Source organism: Mirounga leonina, unplaced genomic scaffold (genome assembly GCF_011800145.1).
Source record: "Mirounga leonina isolate KUSES-001 unplaced genomic scaffold, KU_Mleo_1.0 Mir_168, whole genome shotgun sequence".
Classification (NCBI taxonomy): domain Eukaryota; kingdom Metazoa; phylum Chordata; class Mammalia; order Carnivora; family Phocidae; genus Mirounga; species Mirounga leonina.
Genome location: NW_023270426.1, coordinates 37,563,711 through 37,589,958, shown reverse-complemented (window position 1 = coordinate 37,589,958; position 26,248 = coordinate 37,563,711). Strand labels below are relative to the sequence as shown.

Genomic DNA, 26,248 nt, shown 5'->3' with positions numbered 1-26,248 from the left:
CAGTAAAGGCCATTCACACGCTAAAACAGCCTGGTGCACGGACCAGAAAGAAATGGCAGTGTCTCAGGGACTGAAGACCACCAGGAAAATGTAAATAAAGTTAAGAGGAAAGAATAAAGTAATATGCTAAAGAGAAACAGAATAATGACTTTATAACATAACTATTTAAGAGAGCCCTCCTCATTCCTGGATCCTCTTTATCCCAATCTCCCAATTCTTTCAATAAACATTATTTAAGGCTTGACTCCATGCTAGGCATAATGGATACTAACATAAGTAATATTACCCTACACATTTGTACTATTACTACTTGCTACTAGTATGCTGATTTTTTTGCTCTCCTCCACCATAAAGTCAAGATCATTCGATTACACTATTTGATGTATTTCTCCTGAAATACATGTGTAAAGTAAGTTTCCTGAAAGGATAAAATCATGTTCAATTTATTCATCTCCTTTTAAGAAAAAAATTCTAAAGCTCATTTTACTTTAAAAAATTGAGATATAACTGACACAACATTGTATTAATTTCAGGTTAAAGCTCATTTTCATATATTCTAAGCACCAGACATACCAGTGTAAAACTAAAACTGACTACAGGAAACTTACTCAAGTTTCCTTTCTTCTGGTTTTAGAGTGGCCTAATAATCTGATGTCTCAAACACAGATTTTTGTTGATATTTCCTTTGGAAATTATATTTACTGAATGTAACTGAAAATTCATTCTGTGAAGAAACAGACTACCCCCAGAGTTTAAAATCTATAGCAGTGTTTTTGAGACACAAATAATGGACAAACAAAAAAACAAAATCAAAATGGTAAGACAGAATGAGTGGCAGAAATGGGAGAACCATTAAAGCCGCAAGAATGGAAAAAGTTTCAATGCACCCTTAAAATACATCTGCCCGATCCCAGCTGTACCTCCCACTGTACACTCAGGGTTTGCTGCAGTTCTGTACATGCCACTAAAAGTCTGTTCTTAACACCATTAACTGCCTTTCCCTCTTGAAAATTTGCTGTTTCTACAGTGGTAGTCAGCCTGCCCATAAAAATGTCCATTCCTTTGCTTGAGAGACAACCCCACCACCTTACTTCCAAACTATAAATATTCTGGTTGCACCCAAATTCACATTTCATATAGCCTTTTATAAGGGTGAAAGAGTATGCCAATGCTAATTTTTTAGTAGCTTACTGCTCGTGGTATTGAAGGCTACATAAATAACTGAAGTTAAACTTGCAAAAAAAAATCTGTAATTTCCAAAATTTAAAGACATAACTGGCTCAAAGGCCTTATAAATCAAAAAAGCCTAGTATATTAATCAAATATTCTGGTTAGTAATCATCTGGGGTAGTACAAAAAGAAGGTTCTCCTCACCTAAAATTCAGTCACTCTAATTCACTATAGTGAATAGCACTACAGTAATAGCATAGTGTATAGCACTGTTGTCCTTATAAAAAAAAAACAACAAAAATGGAACCACAGTTCCTATCACATTCAAAAATAAATTCTAGATAAAGAACCAAGGGTAAAGAAAGGGATTAAACAATGAACAAAAAGAACAAAAGAAAAATCTGATTGCACTAAAATTAAAAACCTTTGCTCAATAAAAACACAACAGAATGAGAGTGGAAAGATAGCGATTCAACTGCATTTGGAAGGCTTTACTTCCTCAATATTTGAAATATTTACGGAAAATTATTACAATGAAAATATGGACACTGGGGAGCGAGCATATAGGTGCTTGTTGTCTAAGTCACTGAATTTTTCCTTTTCTTTGATATAATTCTTTTTTTTTTTTTTAAAGACTTTATTTATTTGACAGAGAGAGAAGAGACACAGCGAGAGAGGGAACACAAGCAGGGGGAGTGGGAGAGGGAGAAGCAGGCTTCCCGCTGAGCAGGGAGCCCAATGTGGGGCTTGATCTCAGGACCCTGGGATCATAACCTGAGCCAAAGGCAGACGCTTAACAGCTGAGCCACCCAGGCGCCCCTGGCCTCTGGTATTCTAAGATTTATGGGGCCCTATACTATCTGAAGAAGTTGCTTTCTCCAGTTGCTGCACTATTTCTACTCTGTCATAGCCAGTCTTAAAAATAATATGGCCATAAGATTTGGAAGCCACACAACCACAGTTGTTCAAGATTAAATCTATCCCAACACCGAAACAGCAATACTCAAGCAAGAGAATATAGATTATGAAAGCCAGAGAACATTCTGATCCATTAATATCTATCTACCTACCTACCTACCTATCCACACATGCATGTGTACATGTATGTATATATGTCTGTACGTTTGTACCCTACTGCCTACGTATGTATGTGTCTGAAGTATCTTCCGTCATTAGCCAGCATTTCTCACAAGTTGAAATAAAAGTAGTATATCCTATATATATCAAAAGGCCAAAGTGTGCAACATTAACTTGGTACCTTACTAAACACAGTCTTTTGTTTGTTTATTTATTTTAAAGCTGAGAATTTTTTTTTTTGATGTAGTGTTCCATGATTCATTGTTTGCATATAACACCCAGTGCTCCATTCAGTACGTGCCCTCCTTAATATCCATCACCAGGCTAACCCATGCCCCCACCCCCCTCCCCTCTACAACCCTCAGTTTGTTTCTCAGAGTCCACAGTCTCTCATGGTTCATCTCCCCCTCCGATTCCCCCCTTCATTTTTCCTTTCCTACTATCTTTTTTTTTTTTAACATAAAATGTATTATTTGTTTCAGAGGTACAGGTCTGTAATTCATCAGTCTTACACAATTCACAGTGCTCACCATAGGACATACCCTCCCCAATGTCTATCACCCAGCCACCCCATCCCTGCCATCCTCCACCACTCCAGCAACCCTCAGTTTGTTTCCTGAGATTAAGAATTCCTCATATCAGTGAGATCATATGATACATGTCTTTCTCTGACTGACTTATTCCGCTTAGCATAATACCCTCTAGTACCATCCATGTCATTGCAAATGGCAAGATTTCGGTTTTTTGATGGCTGCATAATATTCCATTGTATATATATACACCACATCTTCTTCATCCATTCATCTGTTGATGGACATCTTGGCTCTTTCCACAGTTTGGTCATTCTGGACATTGCTGCGATAAACAATGGGGTGCACATACCCCTTAGGATCCCTACATTTGTATCTTTGGGGTAAATACCCAGGAGCGCAATTGCTGGGTCGTAGGGTAGCTCTATTTTCAACTTTCTGAGGAACCTCCATACTGTTTTCCAGAGTGGCTGCACCAGCTTGCATTCCCACCGACAGTCTTACTAAAGACAGTCTTAAGAAGTAATAACAAGGACAGGGGGGAAAGATGGCGGAGAAGTAGGGGACCAGATTTCAACTGGTCCCCGGAATTGAGCTGGATAACCAGCAGACCACTCTGAGCACCCACGAAACCAGCCTGAGATATAAGAAGATCTGGATCTCTACAAAGAGAATATCACAGGCGGTTGGTTTTGAGGTTCGAAGTGGGGAGCCGTGATTCCGCGGACAGATATCGGAGGATAAACGGCAGCGGGAGGGTGCCTGGCCGTGGGGATCCTACACCGCCGGTGAGCGACAGCCTAGCTCGCTGGGGACGGGCACAGACTCGCAGACCAGTAGCAGCGGGGAAAGGACTTCAGGGCAGCCCCCGGGGCAGACACCCGGAGCAGCTGGGGTCATGCAGGCGAACTGCATCAAAATCCTAGACAGAACATAGGCAGTAACCTCTTTGACACTGCCCACAGCAACTTCTTTCAAGATACATCTCCAAAAGCTAGTGAAACAAAAGCAAAAATGAACTTTTGGGACTTCATCAAGATAAAAAGCTTCTGCACAGCAAAGGAAACGGTCAACAAAACAAAGAGGCAACCCACAGAATGGGAGAAGATATTTGCAAATGACACTACAGATAAAGGGCTGGTATCCAAGATCTATAAAGAACTTCTCAAACTCAACACCCAAAAAACAAATAATCAAGTCAAAAAATGGGCAGAAGATATGAAGAGACACTTCTCTGAAGAAGACATACAAATGGCTAACAGACACATGAAAAAATGTTCATCATCATTAGCCATCAGGGAAATCCAAATCAAAACCACATTGACATACCACCTTACACAAGTTAGAATGGCCAAAATGGACAGGGAAAGAAACAACAAATGTTGGAGAGGTTGTGGAGAAAGGGGAACCCTCTTACACTGTTGGTGGGAATGCAAGTTGGTACAGCCACTTTGGAAAACAGTGTGGAGGTTCCTCAAAAATTTAAAAATAGAGCTACCCTATGACCCAGCAATTGCACTACTGGGTATTTACCCCAAAGACACAGATGTAGTGAAAAGAAGGGCCATAAAAGGGCTATAAAAGGATCTTAAAACACTGTCTTCTTTTATTCTCACTAAAAAATTATATATTCACTGAATATTAAGAGTAGTTTATGTTATCATGGTACACATGTGAAAACAAGAAAAGTATGGCCCAAGCCTTTGCTGAAAAACAGGGTTATCGGATGCGTTCAAAAATGTTTTAAAAGGAGTATACCAAGAAATGATTAAACAAGAAATTAGCCTAATTCGGGGGGCTGGGGGGGGGTTGAGAAATCACTTAATTTTATGTAAAAATAATTTGAAACTCAGGAAAAGACAACTAAACTCAATCTTTTCAAGACTATGCTGGAATCAGATCTAAGCCCACGACAAAGAAAATGTATAGTAAGTCATGAATATATTCACTCGAGCATAAAATAAAGCACCCCGGGGCGGGGGGGGGGGGGGAGAGACTATTCTACACAATGTGGAACTTCTTAAAAAACAAACAAATAAAAACAACTCTTTAAGTAACTGACCTAAATATTACAGCAGCAAACATACTTCTTTTAAGGGAATAAAGCAACAAAGAAGCCATTATCAAGTTTTCAGTAACAAAAAAAAAATCAAGAATAATATATCAACACTATAAATAAAAAGTCTGAAAGGAAACAATTCTAAAGGCTAAAAAAACACAAATACACACCAAAAAACCCTCCAAAAATGAGAGACAAAGAATCAACAACAGTAAGGATGAAAGTGATTATGGTATAACCCCAAATGTGAGAACATAAAATCTATCCTGAATTAAGGAAAAAAAACCAAGAAGGCTATAAAAGGATCTTAAAACACTGTCTTCTTTTATTTTCACTAAAAAATTATAAATTTTAGAAAGGTAGAGTTTATTTTTTTCACTGATTACTGATGGGAAGGGCAAATAATAATCAAAGGACTTCCTTCCTTCGAATCAAACTGTTCACACCAAGGAACAGCTACAACAGTGAAAGGCCACCAACGTTTTGAAGATATAAAAACCATGTCTGAATTTGAAGTTTAACATAGGTTAAACTCATTAAAAAAAAAGTCTTAAAACACTGAAGGAACATACCACTAAGTCTTGATCTTGAAGCAAATTACAAATTGCCTCATATAACATGGGTCTTAAGTCAGACTTGAATTTCACAGAAATCCACTGACCGATGAGCCAAATCACCCTGCGTCGCAATGGCTTATACCTGGATAAGGAAAAATCATGAAATTTAAATGATAAATATTTTACAAAGCCTATTTCATTTAGTATATTTCATCATTTAAATTTTAAATATAGTAAAGAAGCAATCTGTATTTTTTATATAAAAGCATAAAAGCTACTTCTAAACATACCACAGTATAAATACTAACAATAAAAGTTCTGATCTACAAAAATTGAAAATTCGTAGGCAGATATATTGCAAATCTAATTACTTTAAAGAACTGTAACATAAATATGTACATAAAAACAAGTCCACTTCTGTTTCTCAAGTAACCAAAAACAGTTAATCTGAAAAGGCATAAGTAGCTAATGTCCCAAACCTAAGGCTGAAGAGGCCCTAAAAAAGTAGTAATAAAGGAATTCCTGTATTCAATTTTCTAAATCCAATTGTTTATCTTACAAAGATTGTTTTTCAGAACACTGTGAGAGATTTCTACATTTACATAAAATACTCAGTAAATAATAAATAATAAATAAAATACTCAGGTTTCTACACTGATTTTAGGTAAATTCTCTAATTTTTTAAGAAGTGCCCTATTACAGAATGTGACTCATATTATCAAAATAATGATTTACTTTTTAAAAGCTGTAAAACATTTGCAGTAGCAGGTATACACATTTCTTTATGATCATCTTTGCTACAGGCAATGAAGTTTCTTTAGGCAAGGAGAAAAACCATAAAGCTATAAACAACTATGTATAAGAATTCCACCCACAAAGTCTCTTCTTGATACTATATAAATTTTAGTAGTGAGATGATAATTGTTTCAGGGTATAAATGGAATATGCTAATGAATATGTCACATATTTTAGGAAATTACAAAATTATAAGATGATCAAGCATACAGAAAGAATTGCTCATTAAAGATGCAAAAAAAATGTGTTTAAGTACTCCCTGCCCTCAAAAAGTTTATCTCACCGAAAATAATTAAAGAATGCAAAGTTATATAATAGGATTTCAGAAAAGGGATAGAAAAGAGTGGGTACGAAGAAATGGGATTTGAACAGCCTTTAAGATAAACAGTATTTTGGGCAGAAAACTGAAAAAATACCATTTCAAGGAACAGGGACTGTTTAAACAAAGTCACAGAGGTGGAAGTAAACAAGACTTGTGTACACAGTGTAGTGGAGAACCCACAGAACTATCAGTTCTGAACCGAGATCTTGGAAATTGCTATATTCAACATTCCACTCCAGATAAAGAGAACGAAGCTCAGAAAGGTCAAATCTTAAATTCACTTAGATCACAGTCACTTCTAAAATTGGAGGATAGTTTGTTCCTCAAAATATGCTCCCTGGACCAGCAGCATCATCATCCTGGAAGCATGATGAAATCACACAGTCTGACCCAGACCCTAACACATAACCTAAATCAGAACGTGTATCTTAACAAGATCGCCAACAGATTCAGATGCACATTAAACTTTGAGAAATACTGGTCTAGATCAGCTTGGTCCAGAAGAAACGTAATGCAAGCCAAATATGCAATTTTAAATCTGTTAGCACCCACATTAAAATAAATAAAAAGCAGGTGAAATTTTAACATTTTTATTTAACTCAGTATATGCAAAATATTATCATTTCACAACATGGAATCAATACATATTTTACATTCTTCAGTTTTTCAATTTAAATTTTAGTTAATTAAAATTAAAGTCATTTCCTCAGTTGCATTAGGTACAATTCAAGCACTCAACAGCCATATATAGCAGCTACTGTACTGGACAACACAGATCGAGAGTAAATAGCCTCCAGGGTTTAAGGACAATCAAACCACACAGTGTGTTCCCACTAAAGGCACATGTAGCTACCTAATGAAGGTTTTCTCTACATCAAAGGCTCTCTAGCTTACTGTTGGCAGAGTCACAGTCCATCTTACCACAGACTTTATAGGACATGGCAAATTCACAGTCACTGAAAATATTCACTGACTGAATAGGTAAGTAGCTATTTACTAGTCAAAAATATTTTTTCGGGTTTTTTTTTTTTAATTTCAAGTTTTTATTTAAATTCTACTCAGTTAACATATAGTGTGATATTGGTTTTGGAGGGGTCAAAATTACTTTTAAATCATCTCCAACTCTACAATTCCCCAGCTCTCAAGGTTTATATAGAAGCCTTCTAGTCATTCATTAACGCAGTCAAAAAAATGTTACCTGATCTATGACTACATGCTAGGCATTCTGATAGACACCAGATCTACAGAAATAAATCAACAGAAATGCACAATTCAAAACAAGAACAAAGTCTCTTGGAATTTTTAAGTCTCTAATTCTAAACTAAGAAAAAAATTATAAAAACTCTGAAAGACCTTTACCCTTCCGTTTCATCCGTTCAGTACCTAAAATTAGTCAAGTGCCTAAAAGTATATGAAACATAAGAATTCTAAAAATCAGGTAGCTCTGTACTACTGAATGGGGCAACCCAATACAAGCCTAAAGTGCATCCAAATGCTTTCTGCCATGGTGTCTCTCCATCCTATCTACCCTCTCCCAGACTTGCAGTATGCTATGTGTGATCCCAAGGCATTCAGTCGGTCACCCTTCACAGTTACTATTTGTGTCTGACTACTACTTACACCAGGCCTAGCCCCGGCTAAGTCTCCAACTGGCTTTCTTGTGTACAGTTTTTTTCTAGAATCCAGGTATCTCCATATTTCCCTTACCTTTGTATAAAATTTCCTCCTGCAAACTATCTTACCTAACATCAAATACTTCATACATGTTACAAATCACAGTTAAAAGTAAAAAAACATAACCAACTTTATTTTTCAACTCTAAGAGACACAAGTCTTATTCTACACTAGATATGATCAGCTAACTCATACCATAACTTTTTAAAAATTTTAAGCAATTTTAATGCCTTCCTATCTTCATCACAAAATTAATAAGGTAAATTAAGTGTATTATTAACACAAAGTTTCATACTTGCCTATTATGAATGACTTGTAATTCTGGAAGAAGTTGGTTTTTAAACCACTGATCAAAATCAACACTGTCAAACAGCTCATAAGCCGCTAATCCAACAGCATTATACACTACAAAGAAGATTTGAGAAAAAAAATTTTAATTTCAGATGCTAGGCCCAATGTTAAGTGTCTTATATAAGAAACTAATCCTTAGGGATACTTTAAAACATGTAATATGCTCATAAAGGGAAATTTACAATGTTAATCAAAGACATTATTTAAACAGATATTGTAGATTCATTATTTAAGTTACTTTACACTGTTTTTCCTAAATACTCCTTAGTGCTTTCAAACAGAAAGCTACATCCATTTAAACATATTCAAGTCAAATTATAAAAATTATAAAATAAGGGCGCCTGGGTGGCTCAGTTGGTTAAGCAACTGCCTTCAGCTCAGGTCGTGATCCTGGAGTCCCAGGATTGAGTCCCACATCGGGCTCCCCACTCAGTGGGGAGTCTGCTTCTCCCTCTGACCCTCTCCCCTCTCATGCTCTCTCTCTCTCAAATAAATAAATAAAATCTTTAAAAAAAAAATTATAAAATAACATCGCTTCTAAATGGACACAATATTTTATGATCTGGTCCTTACCTACTTCTCTCCAGCCTCATCTCTCACCACAACCCTTTACACTCTATGTTCCAATTAAACCAAACTACTCCCAATTCAAAACTTAACTGTTCTTGCTCCTCTTCCCTTCAAATTTTTGTACATACTGCTCCTTCTGCCTGGAACTCTCTTTTCACATAGCCCCTCCCCTTGTTAACTCCCACTGATCCTGGTGTTCTCATACTATACTTCTTTAGGAGCCTTTCCCTACGCACACCCATACTACCTTGTGGTTTCCCAATGGACTACCTAATTGCCACCTACTTTAACATTAATCACTGGTACTATGCTATAATCGATTGTCAGCTTACTTAGCTATCTCCCCCACCAGACAGTTCCTATATTTTAGGTATCCCTGTATCCCAATCTTCCAGCTTAACACCTGCCACAAAGCAGACATCCCAAACATTTATTACTGAAGAAATAATATTTCTAAATCGGTTTAGTTTAACATACCAGCATCTTTGATTAATAGTGCATTCATATCTTCCACATTAGTGGGTCCTGAAAAACATAAGTATCAGCAAAGGTAAATAAAACTAGTTTTTAAAAGATATTTTATTTCAACTCAATTTACTAGTTTATCATTTCAGTTTAGCATAATAAATTTCATGATATTAAATATACATACAGGTATAAAGGGAAAGCCCAGATTTTGTTATCATCACCATTAGAGAGCACAGGTACAAAATGTAAAGCCATATTACAATTTTAAAAATCATTGTAACATATTTGAAAAATGTCACGTCAAGCAACAATCCAAACAAATATATGCCACAGATTGCTAACTAGTGTATAATACCTTATATACCCTGATTTAAAAGAGAACTCTTAAAAGAAAAAATAAAAAGATGAATCCCTCAAAAGAAAAACAAACCAACAGAAAAGAAAAAGCAGGGCGCCTGGGTGGCTCAGTTGGTTAAGCGACTGCCTTCGGCTCAGGTCATGATCTTGGAGTCCCGCGATCGAGTCCCTCATCAGGCTCCCTGCTCAGCAGGGGGTCTGCTTCTCCCTCTGCCCTCTTCCCTCTCGTGCTCTCTGTCTCTCATTCTCTCTCTCTCAGATAAATAAATAAAATCTTTAGAAAAAAAAAAAAAGAAAAGAAAAAGCATAGGCCATTCACACAAGAAGCTCTAAACTTAATAAACAAACCAGGTCATGACAGTACATTAAAGGATGGCAACAAAAGAAAAAGTGCAGGCAGAAAGTGAGAGCCATCATGTCAGGTGGAAACTTCTGAATAAAAAGTTGACAGTCTCCTACCACTGTCCAGAAAGGAGAGTGTCATGGTTAAGCCGTGAAAAATATAGTTTCCTTAGTAAGTCTATTTCTTTAGAACAGAAAGATTTCTAGCAAGTTTATCAAAGCACTCTTCTGCTGTTAAATATGAATTTTTAAGCTCACTACTTTAAGAAGCTGGAATAAGTACAGCCCTAAATAAGCCAACTGCTCCACAACTGGAAACATAACTAAACTCTGAAACCACTGAAATCCTTACCACCACACAACTTATTAGAGTGTAACCTAAATAGCTTATCCACTTTCCTACAGTGGTTTAAAAAAATAATAATAAATAGAAGAAAATGGAAATGATGTTCTAAGCTCAAAAGAAAAAGTAACTGAAGCAGTACAAATATAACCAACTTTAAGAATCAGTAATCCTACATTAATTAATAACTGTAATTTAAAAATCAATCCATATGAAAATACAAGTAACACTAAAATTATCTTCACAGATGAACAAAGTAAAACCTGACAGTTTTTTCCCTTGGTTTATAATTTAAGAACATTCTTTAGGTTTTTCAGAGAGCAAAAGCTTGAAAAGTGAGCTGCCCACTCACTACCACAAACAAGATCAAGCATCTCCTTCCCTACAGAAGCTTCTCTTGCTATTATTTGCTTATATCAACACCTGCTCAATCCCTGGTCCCTTACTATGTAATTTCTGCCCCAACATTTCAAATAACCCATTGTCTCAGAAGATTCCACGGCCTTCTGCCTCTTTCATTACTGGACACTTCTAATAATGTGCTCTTCTCTCCAGGATTCACTCCCATATTGTTCCTCACACCTCTGGAAGAGTTTCTGACCTGGCTTTTTTTTCTACAGGACCTTCATCTTTTCATATGCCTGAAGGTGAACATCTTGGATTCTCTCCTTGAACTTGCTTTTGTCTCCCAAGGCCCTTTACACACACACTCTAAAAGTAAAACTCTATCTCCAAGCACTACTAATAACAGCCTCCCTGTCATTAAGACTCAAGTTCAGGATCATGTCCGTCACTCTCCCTTGCCCAGCACAGTCAGTCAGTCACCACAAGTCAATCAACAAAGAGTTACTGAGAGTACCAGACACTGGGAATAATGTGTGAACAAAACAGATGTGATCACTGCCCCTCTTCCTGGAATTTACAATATAGTAGAAAAGTCAGAAATGATAAATTACACTTGCTATTACTTATGCACAACCTGCTATTAGCAATCAAGTACCAGAAAGTTCACACCATCATTCTCTCTCTTAAATCCATTATCTTCTTTCCATTCCCACTGCCACCATCCTGAGCCTAACATTTGTCATTTTGACCTTTTCTCCCACTACTTTCACAACACACTCCATGTAGACCACTTCTCCACGCAGTATACCTGACTGCCTACTATTTTGCTTATGCTGCTAGTATGCTTACGAGAGCAAAATCCAACTATCATGTTCAATGGCCTATCTCAAGGCCGCCTTTGTCAGTTGCCCATTCTTGTTCTCTACCCTGAAAGCCATCCCTTCAGAAAAGAACACATTCGGGTCTTCCTCAGATTCCCATCTATTTTATGGTGTAGGAAAAAATGCATTGCACATGGGAAGCAGGCACTCAAAACTATTTTAACTGAACATGGATTAATAAAGTATAAAATATACTTCACCTTGAAGTGTCTGCATCATTTCTAGAAGTACAGGAGTAAGAGTCTGATTATATTCATGGAATATATCTATAAATAGTACTTCAGTGCAAGGCTGGAGAGGAAAGAAACCAATTTTCTAGTGAAAACAATGGTATATTGTATTGATCAATTCTACAATAAAGCAAAGAATACTCATTCTTAAAATCATAAAACTCCAAAAATGTTTCCAATTCTTGATGTTTTTACATAAAGCAGATTACAATTGTTGTAGATACACTGGGAAAGAAAAATTATAATTTGATTCCTAACACACAGAAAGTTTATTTTACTATTTCAATCATTTGGCATTAGGCATTCAAAAAGTAAAACTCCAGAGAGAAAATAACTTATTTTTAATTAACAGTTCTTTAAATTAAAAAAAGCAATCTAAAGCCACATTCATTTGCAGATTCAGTACTATAAATGACTATGCAGGAACTAATTCATTAAAAATTATGTATTTTTCTTAGCAATGACACAGTAAGTAACAACTCCAACTCAGGAATTCAATTCACCACATAGAACAGTATTTTTTTTTTTAATTAACATATAATGTATTATTTGTTTCAGGGGTACAGGTCTGTGATTCATGAGTCTTACACAATTCACAGTGCTCACCATAGCACACACTCCCCTCCATGTCCATCACCTAGCCACCCCATCCTTCCCACCCAGCGAATAGTATTTCTTTTAACAGACACAAACAGTAACAGAAGTCAGTGTTAGCTACATAGTAAGAATGATTCATTTTGGTTCTTAAAAGTACCAAACCATCACATTAATACAAAGGAATTATGAATTTTGAAGGTAACATGCTTTATGTTTTAAAACAAATCTTACACACATACTGAAATATATATAGATGAAATGATACGTCACCTCAAATACTTGCTTCAAAATAATCCAAGTTGGGGTTGGGAGGTACTCATATGAAGTAAGATTAGCCATGAGTCGGTAACTAATAAACGTGGGTTTTGGAATATACAAGGGCTCATGATATTATTCTATTTTTTAATATGTTTGAAATTTTCCATAAAGCAAAGTTTTTAAAAATTAAAGCAGTTAATTTTTTTAAAAAATTTAAAGCACTAATAATTTCTCTATCTCTGGTTTTCTATGTAAGCTTACAAAACTAAAAACATTAACATACATTCTTAGAAAAATAATAGTTTAAATTATGTAAACACAACTTTTCACACACAAAAAATAGTTAGAAGGCTACATTTGATTAATTTTCCTCAAATGTTGGCCATATAAAAAAATGTGTGCTTAGAAAAGCATTCTAGAAAGCATTCTAAAGGGGCGCCTGGGTGGCTCAGTCGTTAAGTGTCTGCCTTCAGCTCAGGTCATGATCCCAGGTCCTGGGATTGAGCCCCACATCGGGCTCCCCGCTCCGTGGGAAGCCTGCTTCTCCCTCCCCGGCTCCCCCTGCTTGTGTTCCCTCTCTCGCTGTGTCTCTATCAAACAAATAAATAAAATCTTAAAAAAAAAAAAAAGAAAGAAAGAAAGCATTCTAAAATTAAAAGCAGTGGGCTGGTCTCAGAATCACATTTGGTGGTACAAGAAATAACATATCAAAAAAAGCTTCAAAATTACTGAAATACTTTGGGGTGGGGGGTGGGAATCATTCTAGCCAAAGAGAAGTAGTTTTCATTTTCAAAAACATTTCCTATTTCTGCACTGACAATTACTTTTCCATCAATGTGACTGCAAAATGCAGAAAAATTCAGTTTGCAAACCCCAAACTGAACAACAAAAATTTAGGTTAAAGTTCATAATTTAATTAAGTACTTTCTTCTCAGATACAGATTCCTACAATTATATTTCCTATTTGTCTGGTTTAATGCTTGGAATCTTTAACAAAATATCATTCTCTACTAAGAGTTATAGAAGCATTAAGTATTTCCCTATCAATTTTTTTTTCAATCAATACTTACCCTCAAACTGTATTTCCAAGAATCTCCTCCTGTTTCTTCCACTGCTACAATTAAAAATACGACAAAAGATGCTCACCATGCAATAATGGTGTTTCCAAAGTTTCATTTTGGAATACAAAGATTTTAAATAATGTCAGTCTATTTCCATGAATGGTTTTAAACCTAACACTGAAAGCAAATCCTTGGGAACACAAGGCCTTACACAGATCTCTTTACTATATACACTATAGATCACATCTGTGTATGGGAGTCTCCCATCAAGTGCTTACATAAGCATTCTCACTTTCATTAAAAATTCTCTATGGAGGAAAGCTCAAAGGGCTTTGTCACTTCCAGAGTAAGTGGTATCACCTGACTTGCACACAGTAAGCACTCGAATATAACTATAATCCTGAGATTATTTCATTTCAATATAACAACGTTTTATAAGTTAAAATAATTAGTAACATTTTCAAAAATGTTCTATATTTAAATTTTTTTAAAAAGTAAAATACTTCAGGGACTTGTACAAATCTAAGAATTCAGTGTGTCATATTATACTATTATATCCACTGCATAAAGAAAGCAATATGAAACTTAAGATTTTAGCTAAGAGAAAAAGCAAAAACAAAATAGGATACATATAGTGTAATGCTGTATTTCCTAAATGAACTAAAATTATTTTTAAATAACAAAAAGAGGGCGAAGACAAGTCTTCCAAAATATCTGAGGCATTCTTAAAATCTTAGGAAACGTATGAATAGAACTACACAAATCACCCAGTCAAAGGGATGAGGAGAGCCTAAAATCTAGCCTATGTCTGAAGACGGCTTAAGTAAAACACAGGCACTTTATTCACACACAGGTACTTTACTAGACACATAATTTCTTGATTTTCTGTAGCAAGGACCTTGCTACTTTTATTCTATTATTAAAATTCAAATAGATAAAAAAGATCTCCCAGAAAAACATTTTAAGCATCAAAAAATTCACCTTAAAATTAAAATTTAAGTAGGTGATCTATTCAGCAATTCAGTAATTTTCCAAATTTCTTTTTGAAATAAAAATGTCTACTAATAAAAAATAAGATGGAATGAATCACAAAGTACAAACTGACCTGATAACAGAGACAGGTAGTTTATTTTATACTTTTGTTTTAAACTATATATCATATGTTCACAGGAATATCTAAAAATTTTAAAAGGTATCTTTCTGGAGAAAACTCCATGTATTTGAAAAAATCATTCATTTTCTGCTTCTCAATTTGTTCTAACAGATAACAAACTTTTAAAAGCCAAGACTCTCAGATCGGAAGTGCTATATTAAAACACAATGTTGTTATGCCTATCGTTCAAATAGATGATACATATTTAGGGAAGGAGGAGAAAAGCCAGGCGAAACCGAAAACCTGATTCTTACTAAAGCCTTCTGGGTCTTCTTCCCACATTGTCAGTTCCTCTTCAGTTAGCAGAAAATAATGAGAGACTAATCTTCTACACATCTCTGTCAAAGTGGGATATGTGAAGAATGCCATCTTAATCTTATGAGCTTCTAGAGTTTCAGGGCTGCTATCTAGAAAAATAAAATTCCAAGTTAATCATACAAAGATTCTACCAAAGTTGGATTATGTAACTTCAATAAATTTAAAAATACACTCTTGGGGGAGAAGATAAAGTGGTGTATAAATTCTCATTTTTCTTAAGGGCAAATTTCAAAGACATTTCTTTATTCACACCACACACATCAGTCTTGCAGCTGTCCTCCCACTACAGCCTGTACATCCCCGTGCTGTATTATCACACCATATTGGAGTGACTTAGATACATATGTCTTTCTCTCTCCTACAAGAACTCCTCATTCATCTTGGTACACATGCACATGAATGCAATCCAATGTCTAGAAGTAACCTCACTAAAATCAGAGAAAAATTTTAATTGTACAAATAAATTCAGCTTACAACATGAACTGCAGTGGTTATTGGAGTACTTAATTCTTAAAGTCCCAAGCCTTCAACTGACCTTTTATTGTGCTACAAAAGATAGTTTACTAAATACATTATAAGGCTTTTAAAGCTGGCACTCACATATTAAAGTCTCTAATCCTTACCTCTATTTCATGTCCAAGCAACATTTTATTTTTCACACTTAAGTAAATGAATTTCAAATAGATAAAAATAGCAATTACTTCACATTTGAAATAATGGGGGAAAAAACTGCCAGTAAGGCATTACCTTCAAAATTTTTGGATGGCTTATAAGCATAATTTTTAACAATCATCTTAATAAGATTCATGCATTGAACAATGAATCGTTCGAATGTAACGCCTTCACCAACTTCCGTAAATACATAGCTTACAGAAAATTCCAGTGATCTCTGAATTAGAGGAGTAAATGAAAACGGATGCTGATCCAAGAAGTCCAAAAGCTATAAAGAAAAAAATTAAAATTTATTTTCTTCAAGTTCATATAGGAATATAATCATCCATAAGTACATCTTATAACTTTGCTGATATACATCTGGCAAGATTTGAACCTTGGTGGAGAATCTACATACATGTAGTTTTCCATGTAATACACATGCAACTGATTTCATGGGATACATCCTATAATGTGGGTAGTGTCAGATTGTATCTCATGACAAGAAATTTCTATTATTTCTAGTCCAGGGTCCAAAATAGACCCACTTCATACTTAATTCAGTAACAATGGGTAAATATGAAACAAAAAGTGTGCATATAAAAGACAGGACTTTAAAAAGTAATAAAGGCAAAAAGTGAAACTATATTTCAACTACCAGTTGATGAGGTAGATTTCTTCTTTACGAAAGAATTCTGGCTAATAAATGCCAACAAAATAATAGAATGCCATCATTCTGTAACCCCTTATCAAACAACAGATGTAGGCATGATCATTAATACCTTCTAAAATAACCAACAGGGAAAGGTTGCTGAGGATACAGACACTGTATCTCCTGATGTGATGCAATACGAAATACACAATACTCTTGTAAAGTACTCTTGCCATCCTTGCCCTCCTCCACAAAATAAAGTCTGAATATGATCAAGCCTCTATATCTAACTACAAATTTATAAGAGATATGGGAAGAGGAAAGGTATAGAGACAAAGGAACATGGTAAGTAACACAACAGGATGGAGAGAGCCAAATGCAAACACAAAAAACCCTAGAAGGAAATTATCTATTACCTCGACAAATAGATAGCAACAACAACAAAAAAAGAGAACTGACACTACTGAATCCCAATTCCAACAAAACAGCTATAAAAATTGAGAAAAATCTGGGGCGCCTGAGTGGCTCAGTCGTTAAGAGCCTGCCTTCGGCTCAGGTCATGATCCCAGGGTCCTGGGATCGAGCCCCACATGCTCCGCGGGAAGCCTGCTTCTCCCTCTCCCACTCCCTCTGCTTGTGTTCCCTCTTTCGCTGTGTGTCTCTCTGTCAAATAAATAAATAAAATCTTTAAAAAAAAAATAAAAATAAAAATTGAGAAAAATCTAAAAACTGGCTAAATAGAGGATAATAAAAAGTCATTCCTACTTTTTAAATGTGTTAGATTGGTTACTTTAAACCCCTAATCACTTAAAGATATATATTCAAATATTTATAGATAATACTAATAGGATATCTGAGATTTGCTTTTTAAAAACCAGCAAGGAGGGGAGGGAGAGGAAGTATACAGATAAAACAGCTAACTTTCAACATATGTTGATAATTCCTGAAGCTAAGGGATGACCTCAAAGGGACTCAAATATGTTTGAAATGTTCCAATTTGTAAAGCTTTAATAAAGCCAGACATTATAATGTGAATTTCATAAATGAAATTATTTATGAACACTGCACAGATCCACTGACTAACCACATCATGGCATTTTACTTTGCTTTGTGTTTTTTTGGGTTTTTAACTTAAACTACCTGAGTCAATTTCCTGCTGGCTCTTGGAGGATTAGGTAGGCTTTTGCTGTTGAGGCTATTTAGGACCTAACTGTGGGAAATAAGGAGAATTGAAACTAAAGGTACTGCAACTTAACCAAAGACATAAGAACAGCTCATTTCTACTCCTTTTTTCTACTCCCAGGGGAACAGACAACCTTAATCCTATTAATGAAGCTTCAGGAAAAAAGGGAAAATAGGCTACAAGTTTAGATACTGCTACCTCTCTTCAACGGCCGGTTTTAGTGCAATGCAGTCCTCAAACCAGGTCTTCCCAACTCTATGTACTTCTCTCAACCATCCCCAGGCCAAAATTTCATAAAAATCAGTTTCCATAAAACTTTGTTTTATCAGAAATTTATACACATTGCCTAGCACAAGTGCACCCATATAATTCTATTCAAAAGATGTTTCATATTGACGATGATAATCTGTCATTCTGAATACAGTGACTTCCTGATATTACATTGCCTGTTACATATGACCTAGTTCCTGCTCAGCTGCAACTGGTACCTTCTTTATCTCTGCTTTTATCCAGTAGGCTTGAGAATAAGAAACTTCAGAGAAATGAACTTCCCTAATATTAGGATTTTTTTTTACAATAAAGTGACTTATAACTGATATTATGGCATAAATTTAATTATTACATGCATGCTAAATACTTCAAAGTAGTTTTTTTTAACTTTGCTATAGTCAGAAAACAACTTACTTCACATTAAAGAATGTATGCTCACATCATTCTCCTTCTTAAATCTGAGTACATGTATTTTTTTTAAGAAAACATACTTAAAATAAAAAGAAAACTTACCACTTTAGTAAAAAGAATGATGGTCTTTTCCAATCTATCTCTACAAACGTTATCTGTACCTATATTTCTACCTGTTAAAAATACAATTCAAATATTAGTACAAGTTTATAATACTCCATTAATTCACAATCAAAACAATGACAAAACCTTTCACAAAAATAGTCAAGATATATTTTTGTACGTTTTGCATTAAAATTCATTACCGTGCTTTCCCAACTCTAAAAAATTAATCATCAAGTTTTTTAAAAGATTTACAAGTACTTGGCACAGTCATCCCCAGTACCATGTTTCACAAAATTAATCCTAAAATACAAACTGAGCTCATGTTAAAGTGAAAGGGAAGTAGCAATTTTATCCATGAATTACCAATCACATTTTCAAAATCTAAATTAGTCACAGTTGAAATTTACAAGCAAAATAGGTAAAAACAAAGCATTCAAAGAGTAACATACTCATTATTTTTCCTGCATTTTCTGACCATTTTCCTCAGAAAATTTCCCTGGCATAATTAATTAATTTTGTATATTCAGAATAGTGTCCATCAGTCCATCAACTACTCCCTATAAGCATACTCTTCTGAATCATCTCATCATTTACAACATTCTCCTCTCCTGGGAGGACTCCTATTCTTCCCTTTGCTTCTCCACAGGGTGACCAGAGAAAATGACCATTTTCATAAAAGTAAACTACTTTATATAAGTTCGCTTATTCATCTTTGCATGTACAGTACCCAGAACAGTACCTGGTAAAAGACTCAACAATGTTTTTACTAAGCTGAAAACGACTCACATGAAACAATCAACAACTCCCTAAAAGTGAGTACACTAAAATATCTTCTCAGACTATTAAGTCCCCAAGTACACACGCACGTAAATGTACACAAATACACACAGGATGTACACATGTGTATGTGCGCATGCAAGCACATGCGTGTGTATTCTGTGTTTGTAGGTGTGTATGTTGAGTAAAGGTGCTTACAATCACAGGGAAAAGGATAACAAACAATGAGTATAATATAACACAAATATAAATGCTAAATTCTCTTGTGTGTAGTGGATGAGAGAAGGCCCTAAAGATAAGCCAGTGAAGATTAATATACAAGGGATTTACAAAATTAAAGTACCATTTAAGGTAATTTATATCATACCCACATGTAAAATGAACTAAAAAAGAACCCATACAAAGTCTAAGGAGCATGTGGCACAGGAGCGACATTTAATGAGTATTAAATACATGACTGCTGTGGATATATGCATGGAAAAGAGCAGTAGCAGTAAAAATATCTACAAAGAAACAGGACACAAAACAGATTTAAAAAAAAAAAAACAAAAAACATTTCCGCAATACTCAGGACAAGACAGGTATATAAAGACAAAGTGGGCTCCCAATGCAAGCTCAAAGGATTAATGATCAAGAGGTTAGCCTTTTCATATACACAAGCAGAGCACAAGTTATGAATAAGGATTCTATAAGTAAAATCTACTGTCAAAGGAGTACTTACTGCATTCCAGAAATTGCTTCAGACGGTCAAATATTCCATGTAAAAAACCCTAGAAAAAAAGTTTTTTTAAGGTCTCAATTTACTGTTGTAAACAGCTCCCTTATACTTTTTCAAAAATACTAAAATGTATCTATCACATCATTTTAAAAAGTTAAAATGAGATAAAATAAATACTATTAACAAATCTTCCATTAGAAAATACAGTATTTCATCTCTTCATTGTCTCATTTCAGTTACCTTAATCACTTTGCAATAAATAAAACATTTTTTAAGCATTCTGTTTAACTAGATAATCTCTATTCTCCTCACTGATTTTCTTCTTCACAGCTCTTATAATCCCCTGGCATACTGTTTGTCTATTATCTGTCTGCTCCCACTAAAATGTACACTCCCTAAGAGCCAGAAATTCACTGTGTTCACTACTCTATCCCAGAATCCAGGAACAGTATTTGAGAACATTAAGTACTCGGTACATGAATAAATGGTACTAATTATTTAAAGTAGAAGTTCTTAAGCCCAAGTATTAAATTTATTAGCTTCAGATAAAAGAGAAAAACAAGTGTCATCAATTATGATCTGGTAAAAATCTAAACAACCCTTATTTGCTAATACGTATTTTAAGAAACATTATAAAAATTTTACAGATATAAAGGGATAGTGAAAAACAACTTAATTAAAATTTTTTAAAATTTCAACATCACAGACTTTTTGGATCAAAAAATTTTGGTGTATAAAAGATGTCACATGCTCTTTCAACAAATAGGATGGTCCAAGTTTTTGCACAAAATAACTACATGGTGAAGGCCATTCTGATGAATGACTAACTAGAATAGTCTTATTTCCTCTTTGTCCTTAGGAATATGTTGTCCACTCAACCATTCTTGAGTTTGAAACAATTCAACTAGGATATCATCATCTGACAACTCAGAAACAGATTTCACTTAGACAATTTCACCATCATCATCAGGGCCTAGAATGCTGCTCTCAGTTTGTCTGAGAGCATCCATCTTCTGATTCAGGTAAAAATTATGAAACTTCTTCCTCTTGTCAATTTTCTTCTCTGCCAATTAGGGCAGAAAATGAAGTTCTGAATTCTCAGTGTGTTAAACAAAAGCTGAAAGTAGAATAAAATGATAGTGCTTCCAGTCTTCTTTATTCCTTCTTAAAGATGATGGAATACAGTGCACAACCCAATAAAGAAACTGAAAGATGACAATTTCACTACTGCTTCATCCTTCTGGCAATTCCATCATCTTACATTTGACACTCTTTCAGTCTTTTTAACCACAGTTGAGAGTAACTGAAAAGTAATGATAACTAACAAAAAAATAATTCCTAGGATGATGAAAGAGCAAAACGTTTCATTAGAGGACGAATAAGATCATTGAGATCCTATATGTATTTTAAATTTATACAGTAGTCCAATGGTCCCTTAAAAAAATGACAACGTAGGGGCGCCTGGGTGGCTCAGTCGTTAAGCACCTGCCTTCGGCTCAGGTCATGATCCCAGGGTCCTGGGATTGAGCCCCACATTGGGCTCCCTGCTCAGCGGGAAGCCTGCTTCTCCCTCTCCCACTCCCCCTGCTTGTGTTCCCTCTGTCACTGTATCTCTGTCAAAATCTTCAAAAAAAAAAAAGTAATGACAACGTAGAAAGAATTTTACTCTATTTCTTTTAAATAATACTAGTTTTTTTTTTTTTAAAGATTTTATTTATTTATTTGAGAGAGAGAGACTGAGAGAGAGAGAGGATGAGAGGGGGGAGGGTCGGGAGGGTCAGAGGGAGAAGCAGACTCCCTGCCGAGCAGGGAGCCCTATGCGGGACTCGATCCTGGGACTCCAGGATCATGACCTGAGCCGAAGGCAGTCGCTTAACCAACTGAGCCACCCAGGTGCCCTAAATAATACTAGTTTATCAATCGGGGTTCTCCAAAGAAAGTAGCAAATGATAAAAGTCATCAAATTTAGTAAGCTGATCAAGTGAATCAAGAATTTATAGAATTATAGACAGCTAATTACTCTGCAAGCCAAATAAACTAAGTTACAGTTTATGATTTATGTTAAATAATTACACAATAACTCAAATTAACCATTAAATGGTCATTTATGGAGCACTTTAATTAGCTGAACCATTTACAAAAAATCATTATCTCCCTTAATCCTCACAACATCCAATGAGGTAGGTACTATTATTTCATCTTCATTTATAAACAACAACAAAAAAAGAAACTGAGTATCAGGGTAGGTAAGTAAACAGCTGGAGGCCACGCTATCAGGAAAAGGCCAAGTCAAGATTCAAATCCAAATCTATTTGCCTCCAGAAACCAAAATCTCACCATTATCATACAGCACTTCTAAAGCATCTTTTAAGTTCCATGTTATTTTTAAGACCTTTATGTTACTTGAAAAACCGCCCTTAACTTGTTAAAATTCTATTTTGTTTCCAACAAGTCAATATACCTTAACTGCTACAAAACAGCATTTATAACTGAGTAAAAGCGGGCATACAGTTTCAGTAGACAGAAGACAGACTCTCAACGGAAAGCCAAAAGCTCACAGAACATTGACAGTTTCCTCTGAAAACCACTATTCCACTTTATAGGAATGTGATTCAAATCAATTTATTTTTACTAAAAAAAACAAAACGCCAATGAACACAATATTTTAGTTACATAATTTTATGATATTCAGAATCATATTGCATATAAAAATAATTACTGAGCCGGGGCGCCTGGGTGGCTCAGTTGGTTAAGCGACTGCCTTCGGCTCAGGTCATGATCCTGGAGTCCCTGGATGGAGTCCCGCATCGGGCTCTCTGCTCGGCAGGGAGCCTGCTTCTCCCTCTGACCCTCCCCCCTCTCATGTGCTCTCTCTCTCTCATTCTCTCTGTCTCAAATAAATAAAATCTTTAAAAAAAAAAATTAAAAAAAATAATTACTGAGCCTTCTGACCTACTGTTTCACTCTATCACATATTCTTTCATTTTACAAATAACTACTGAGCATTTACTATTGGCAGAGACTATTCCAAGCTCTGGGACGGACAGTGAATGAAATAGTCTCTGCCTTTATGCAACGTAATGCATTACAGTGCAGGAATTTAGGAGAAGCTGTCTCATTGGTTTCTGAAGTGTTTTATGGCACTATGGCAATAAATATAAATATTTAAAATGTATCAGCATTAAAATTATGGCTGGTTTTTTTTTTACATATTTTGGCAATTTGACAATATCAATCAATGCTATCAACGTGCCTGTACTTGAATCAACCATTTCCACTTCTAGTAATTTATCCTGAAGAGTTCATCAGAAAAGTATATAATGACATATATACCCAAATGTTCATTCCAACATCACTGACCAACAATTAAAAACTGGAAACAACCTATATATCCATCAGTGGATAACTAGGAATTTTTTTTTTTGTTAGTTATCATTACTTTTCATTGAGTAAATGAGTCCCTTAAATACTGTATTTAAATCCTAGCTCCAATGGATAACTGGGCAGGTAAATTATAGGAATCCTATATTAATGTTATCACTTTTTAAAAATTAGCTCACTGACAGTAATCACATGGATTTACCACAGAATCATTAAAAACATAACATATATTACTGACATGAGAAAAATACCCATGAGAAAAACGACATATAAATTTAAGAAAAAGCAAGTCAAGAAACAGAGCATGGGACCCATTTACATAAAACTGAGGAAGAGAGAAAAGAATATCTGAAAGACTGCATAAAATGTCTTAAAGTATACTTACAAATTTTAGCAATATCTTTGATACCAAGTTTTCAAATGACTTTTTATTTCCTTTCCTTCTGTGTTTAACTTTTAAAAAAATAAGCACGTAACACTTTTATAGAACAAAATAGCCATCACACTATAATGATGTATATCACCAGCTTTTAAATTCTTTTAACAGTAGAATCATTATTGCAATCAAAATCTTACTGACAGGCACAGTATACTAAAGATTTAAAACAGAGTAACTCTGGTCAAATCTGGCAGGGCAGACCCAAAGACCCAATGAGATGTACTTTTTTCACAATTCTGTTCAACACCCCCAAAGCAACCTATACAAAGCAACATTTTAGCTGACTTAAACTCACTGTGAAAACTAACACAGATCTGAGTAAATATATAATACAATCTCATTTTGTTTCAGGATAAAATATATACAGCTATATATTCTTGTACACAGAAAAAGTAGATGATGTCATACAAACAATGAATATACATCACAAATGTTGGGCTTAACAACAGGGCTTTCCCTTCTTGTATATATACATGCAATTGACTACAAAGAGCACACATAAATGTTATGATCAAACAAAAAAAATCATTTTAAATATCTAGGTCCACAATGGACCTAGAAATGTAATAACAGCATTCAAATTCAAGAAGTTCACCCCAATTCAAATTATAAATAACACTCAATGTATCATGGCACTTGAGAACTGTCCTAGGCTTATTTCCTCCCCTTCATGAAGGAGCTGCTTTGATATACTGAAAAAAAGGCCATAAGTCTAAAAAGTATAGTATAACACATACAAAATGGTAAAAGGTCACTTAATAAAAACTTGTAAATGAATGCCAAGTAAAAAGAATAAGCTTTAAAACATCCAGGAAAATACCAAGCACTTTCCCAAAGCCACAAAGAATCAGTAACTGCTTTCACTTACCATCACCTCCATATTCTTATGAGGTTCCACAAATCCATTAACAGTTAATTTACGCAGCACTGAAAAGTAAAATTGAGCTTTATTGCACTAAATGCCTCGTATCTTATCCTATAAAATCATAATCATAACAAAGACTCAGAATCACAAAGCCTCATCAAGACTGGGGGTTACTCTAACTTCATCCTTTCATATAATAGATAAAGAAAGGTAATCCCTGATCATTGGTTTGTTTCCAAGTAGGAAAGATGGAATGACAGTCAAATTCTTATGACTCAAAAGCTGTGTTCTTGAGAGTTTGGACCAGAGGCTGAACTCGGGATCTGACAAGATGGCCGGGCTGCCCTGCAGGATTATCAAGGCAACCCAGCGTTTGCTGGCAGAACCAGTTCCTGGCACTAAAGGCAGAACCAGATGAGAGCAACGCCCATTATTTTCATGTGGTCTTTGCTGGCCCCCAGGATTCCCCCTTTGAGGGAGGGACTTTTAAGCCTGAACTATTCCAAACAGAGAAGAATACCCCATGGCAGCCCCTGAAGTATGTTTCATGACCAAAATTTATCATCCTAATGTAGACAAGTTGGGAAGAATATGTTTAGATATTTTGAAAGATAAAGGGTCCCCAGCACTGCAGATCTGCACAGTTCTGCTATCGGTCCAGGCTTTATTAAGTGCTCGCAATCCAGCTGATCCATTAGCAAATGATGCAGCGGAGCAGTGGAAGACCAACGATGCCCAAGCCATAGAAACAGCTAGAGCATGGACTAGGCTATATGCCATGAATAATATTTAAAATCAATCTGATCATCAAGTGTGCATCACTTCTCCTGTTCTGCCAAGACTTCTTCCTTTTCTGTTTGCATTTAATGGACACAGTCTTAGAAACATTACAGAATAAAAGCCCAGACATCTTCAGTCCTTTGGTGATTAAACGCACATTAGCAAATCTATGTCTTGTCCTGATTCACTGCTGTAAAGCATGAGCAGAGGCTAGAAGTACCATCTGATTGTTGTGAAACCTTTAAAAGCAGTGGCCCTTCTCGGCTTTTATTCATTTTCCCCCTCATGGTTTGAGTATAAAGCACTGTGAATGAAGGTAGTTGTCAGGGTTAGCTGCAGGGGTGTGGGTGTTTTTCTTTATTACTTTTTTTGAGGGGGAGAGGTAGTTTTATTTTAATTTTATGGGCTCCTTTCCCCCTTTTTATGGTGATCTAATTGCATTGGTTAAAAGCAGCTAACCAGCTCTTTAGAATATGCTCTCTAGCCAAGCCTAACTTCATTTAGATGCTGTAGATGGACAAGCTTGATTGTTTGAACCAAAATGGGAACATTAAACAA

At 35.3% G+C, this 26,248-nt stretch overlaps 1 protein-coding gene and 1 pseudogene across 6 annotated transcripts in view; one reads left to right on the top strand and one right to left on the bottom strand.

Annotated features, from left to right (window-relative positions):
* Positions 1-26,248, bottom strand: part of IPO11 (importin 11) — a 210,834-nt gene that overhangs the window by 123,074 nt on the left and 61,512 nt on the right. For all 6 annotated transcript variants that reach the window (XR_004680925.1, XR_004680924.1, XR_004680926.1 and 3 more), the window contains 10 exons: positions 24,914-24,972; positions 20,229-20,277; positions 18,728-18,798; positions 16,206-16,398; positions 15,395-15,547; positions 13,997-14,040; positions 12,042-12,132; positions 9,583-9,630; positions 8,484-8,589; positions 5,409-5,535 (listed from right to left, as the gene is read on the bottom strand). Coding sequence is in view for 3 of the 6 variants with exons in the window: in XM_035014503.1 (XP_034870394.1) it covers positions 5,409-5,535; positions 8,484-8,589; positions 9,583-9,630; positions 12,042-12,132; positions 13,997-14,040; positions 15,395-15,547; positions 16,206-16,398; positions 18,728-18,798; positions 20,229-20,277; positions 24,914-24,972 (941 nt within the window). In the remaining 3 variants the exon portion in view is untranslated. The remainder of the gene's footprint in view (positions 1-5,408; positions 5,536-8,483; positions 8,590-9,582; positions 9,631-12,041; positions 12,133-13,996; positions 14,041-15,394; positions 15,548-16,205; positions 16,399-18,727; positions 18,799-20,228; positions 20,278-24,913; positions 24,973-26,248) is intronic.
* On the top strand, positions 25,242-25,703 carry LOC118016827 (annotated as a pseudogene).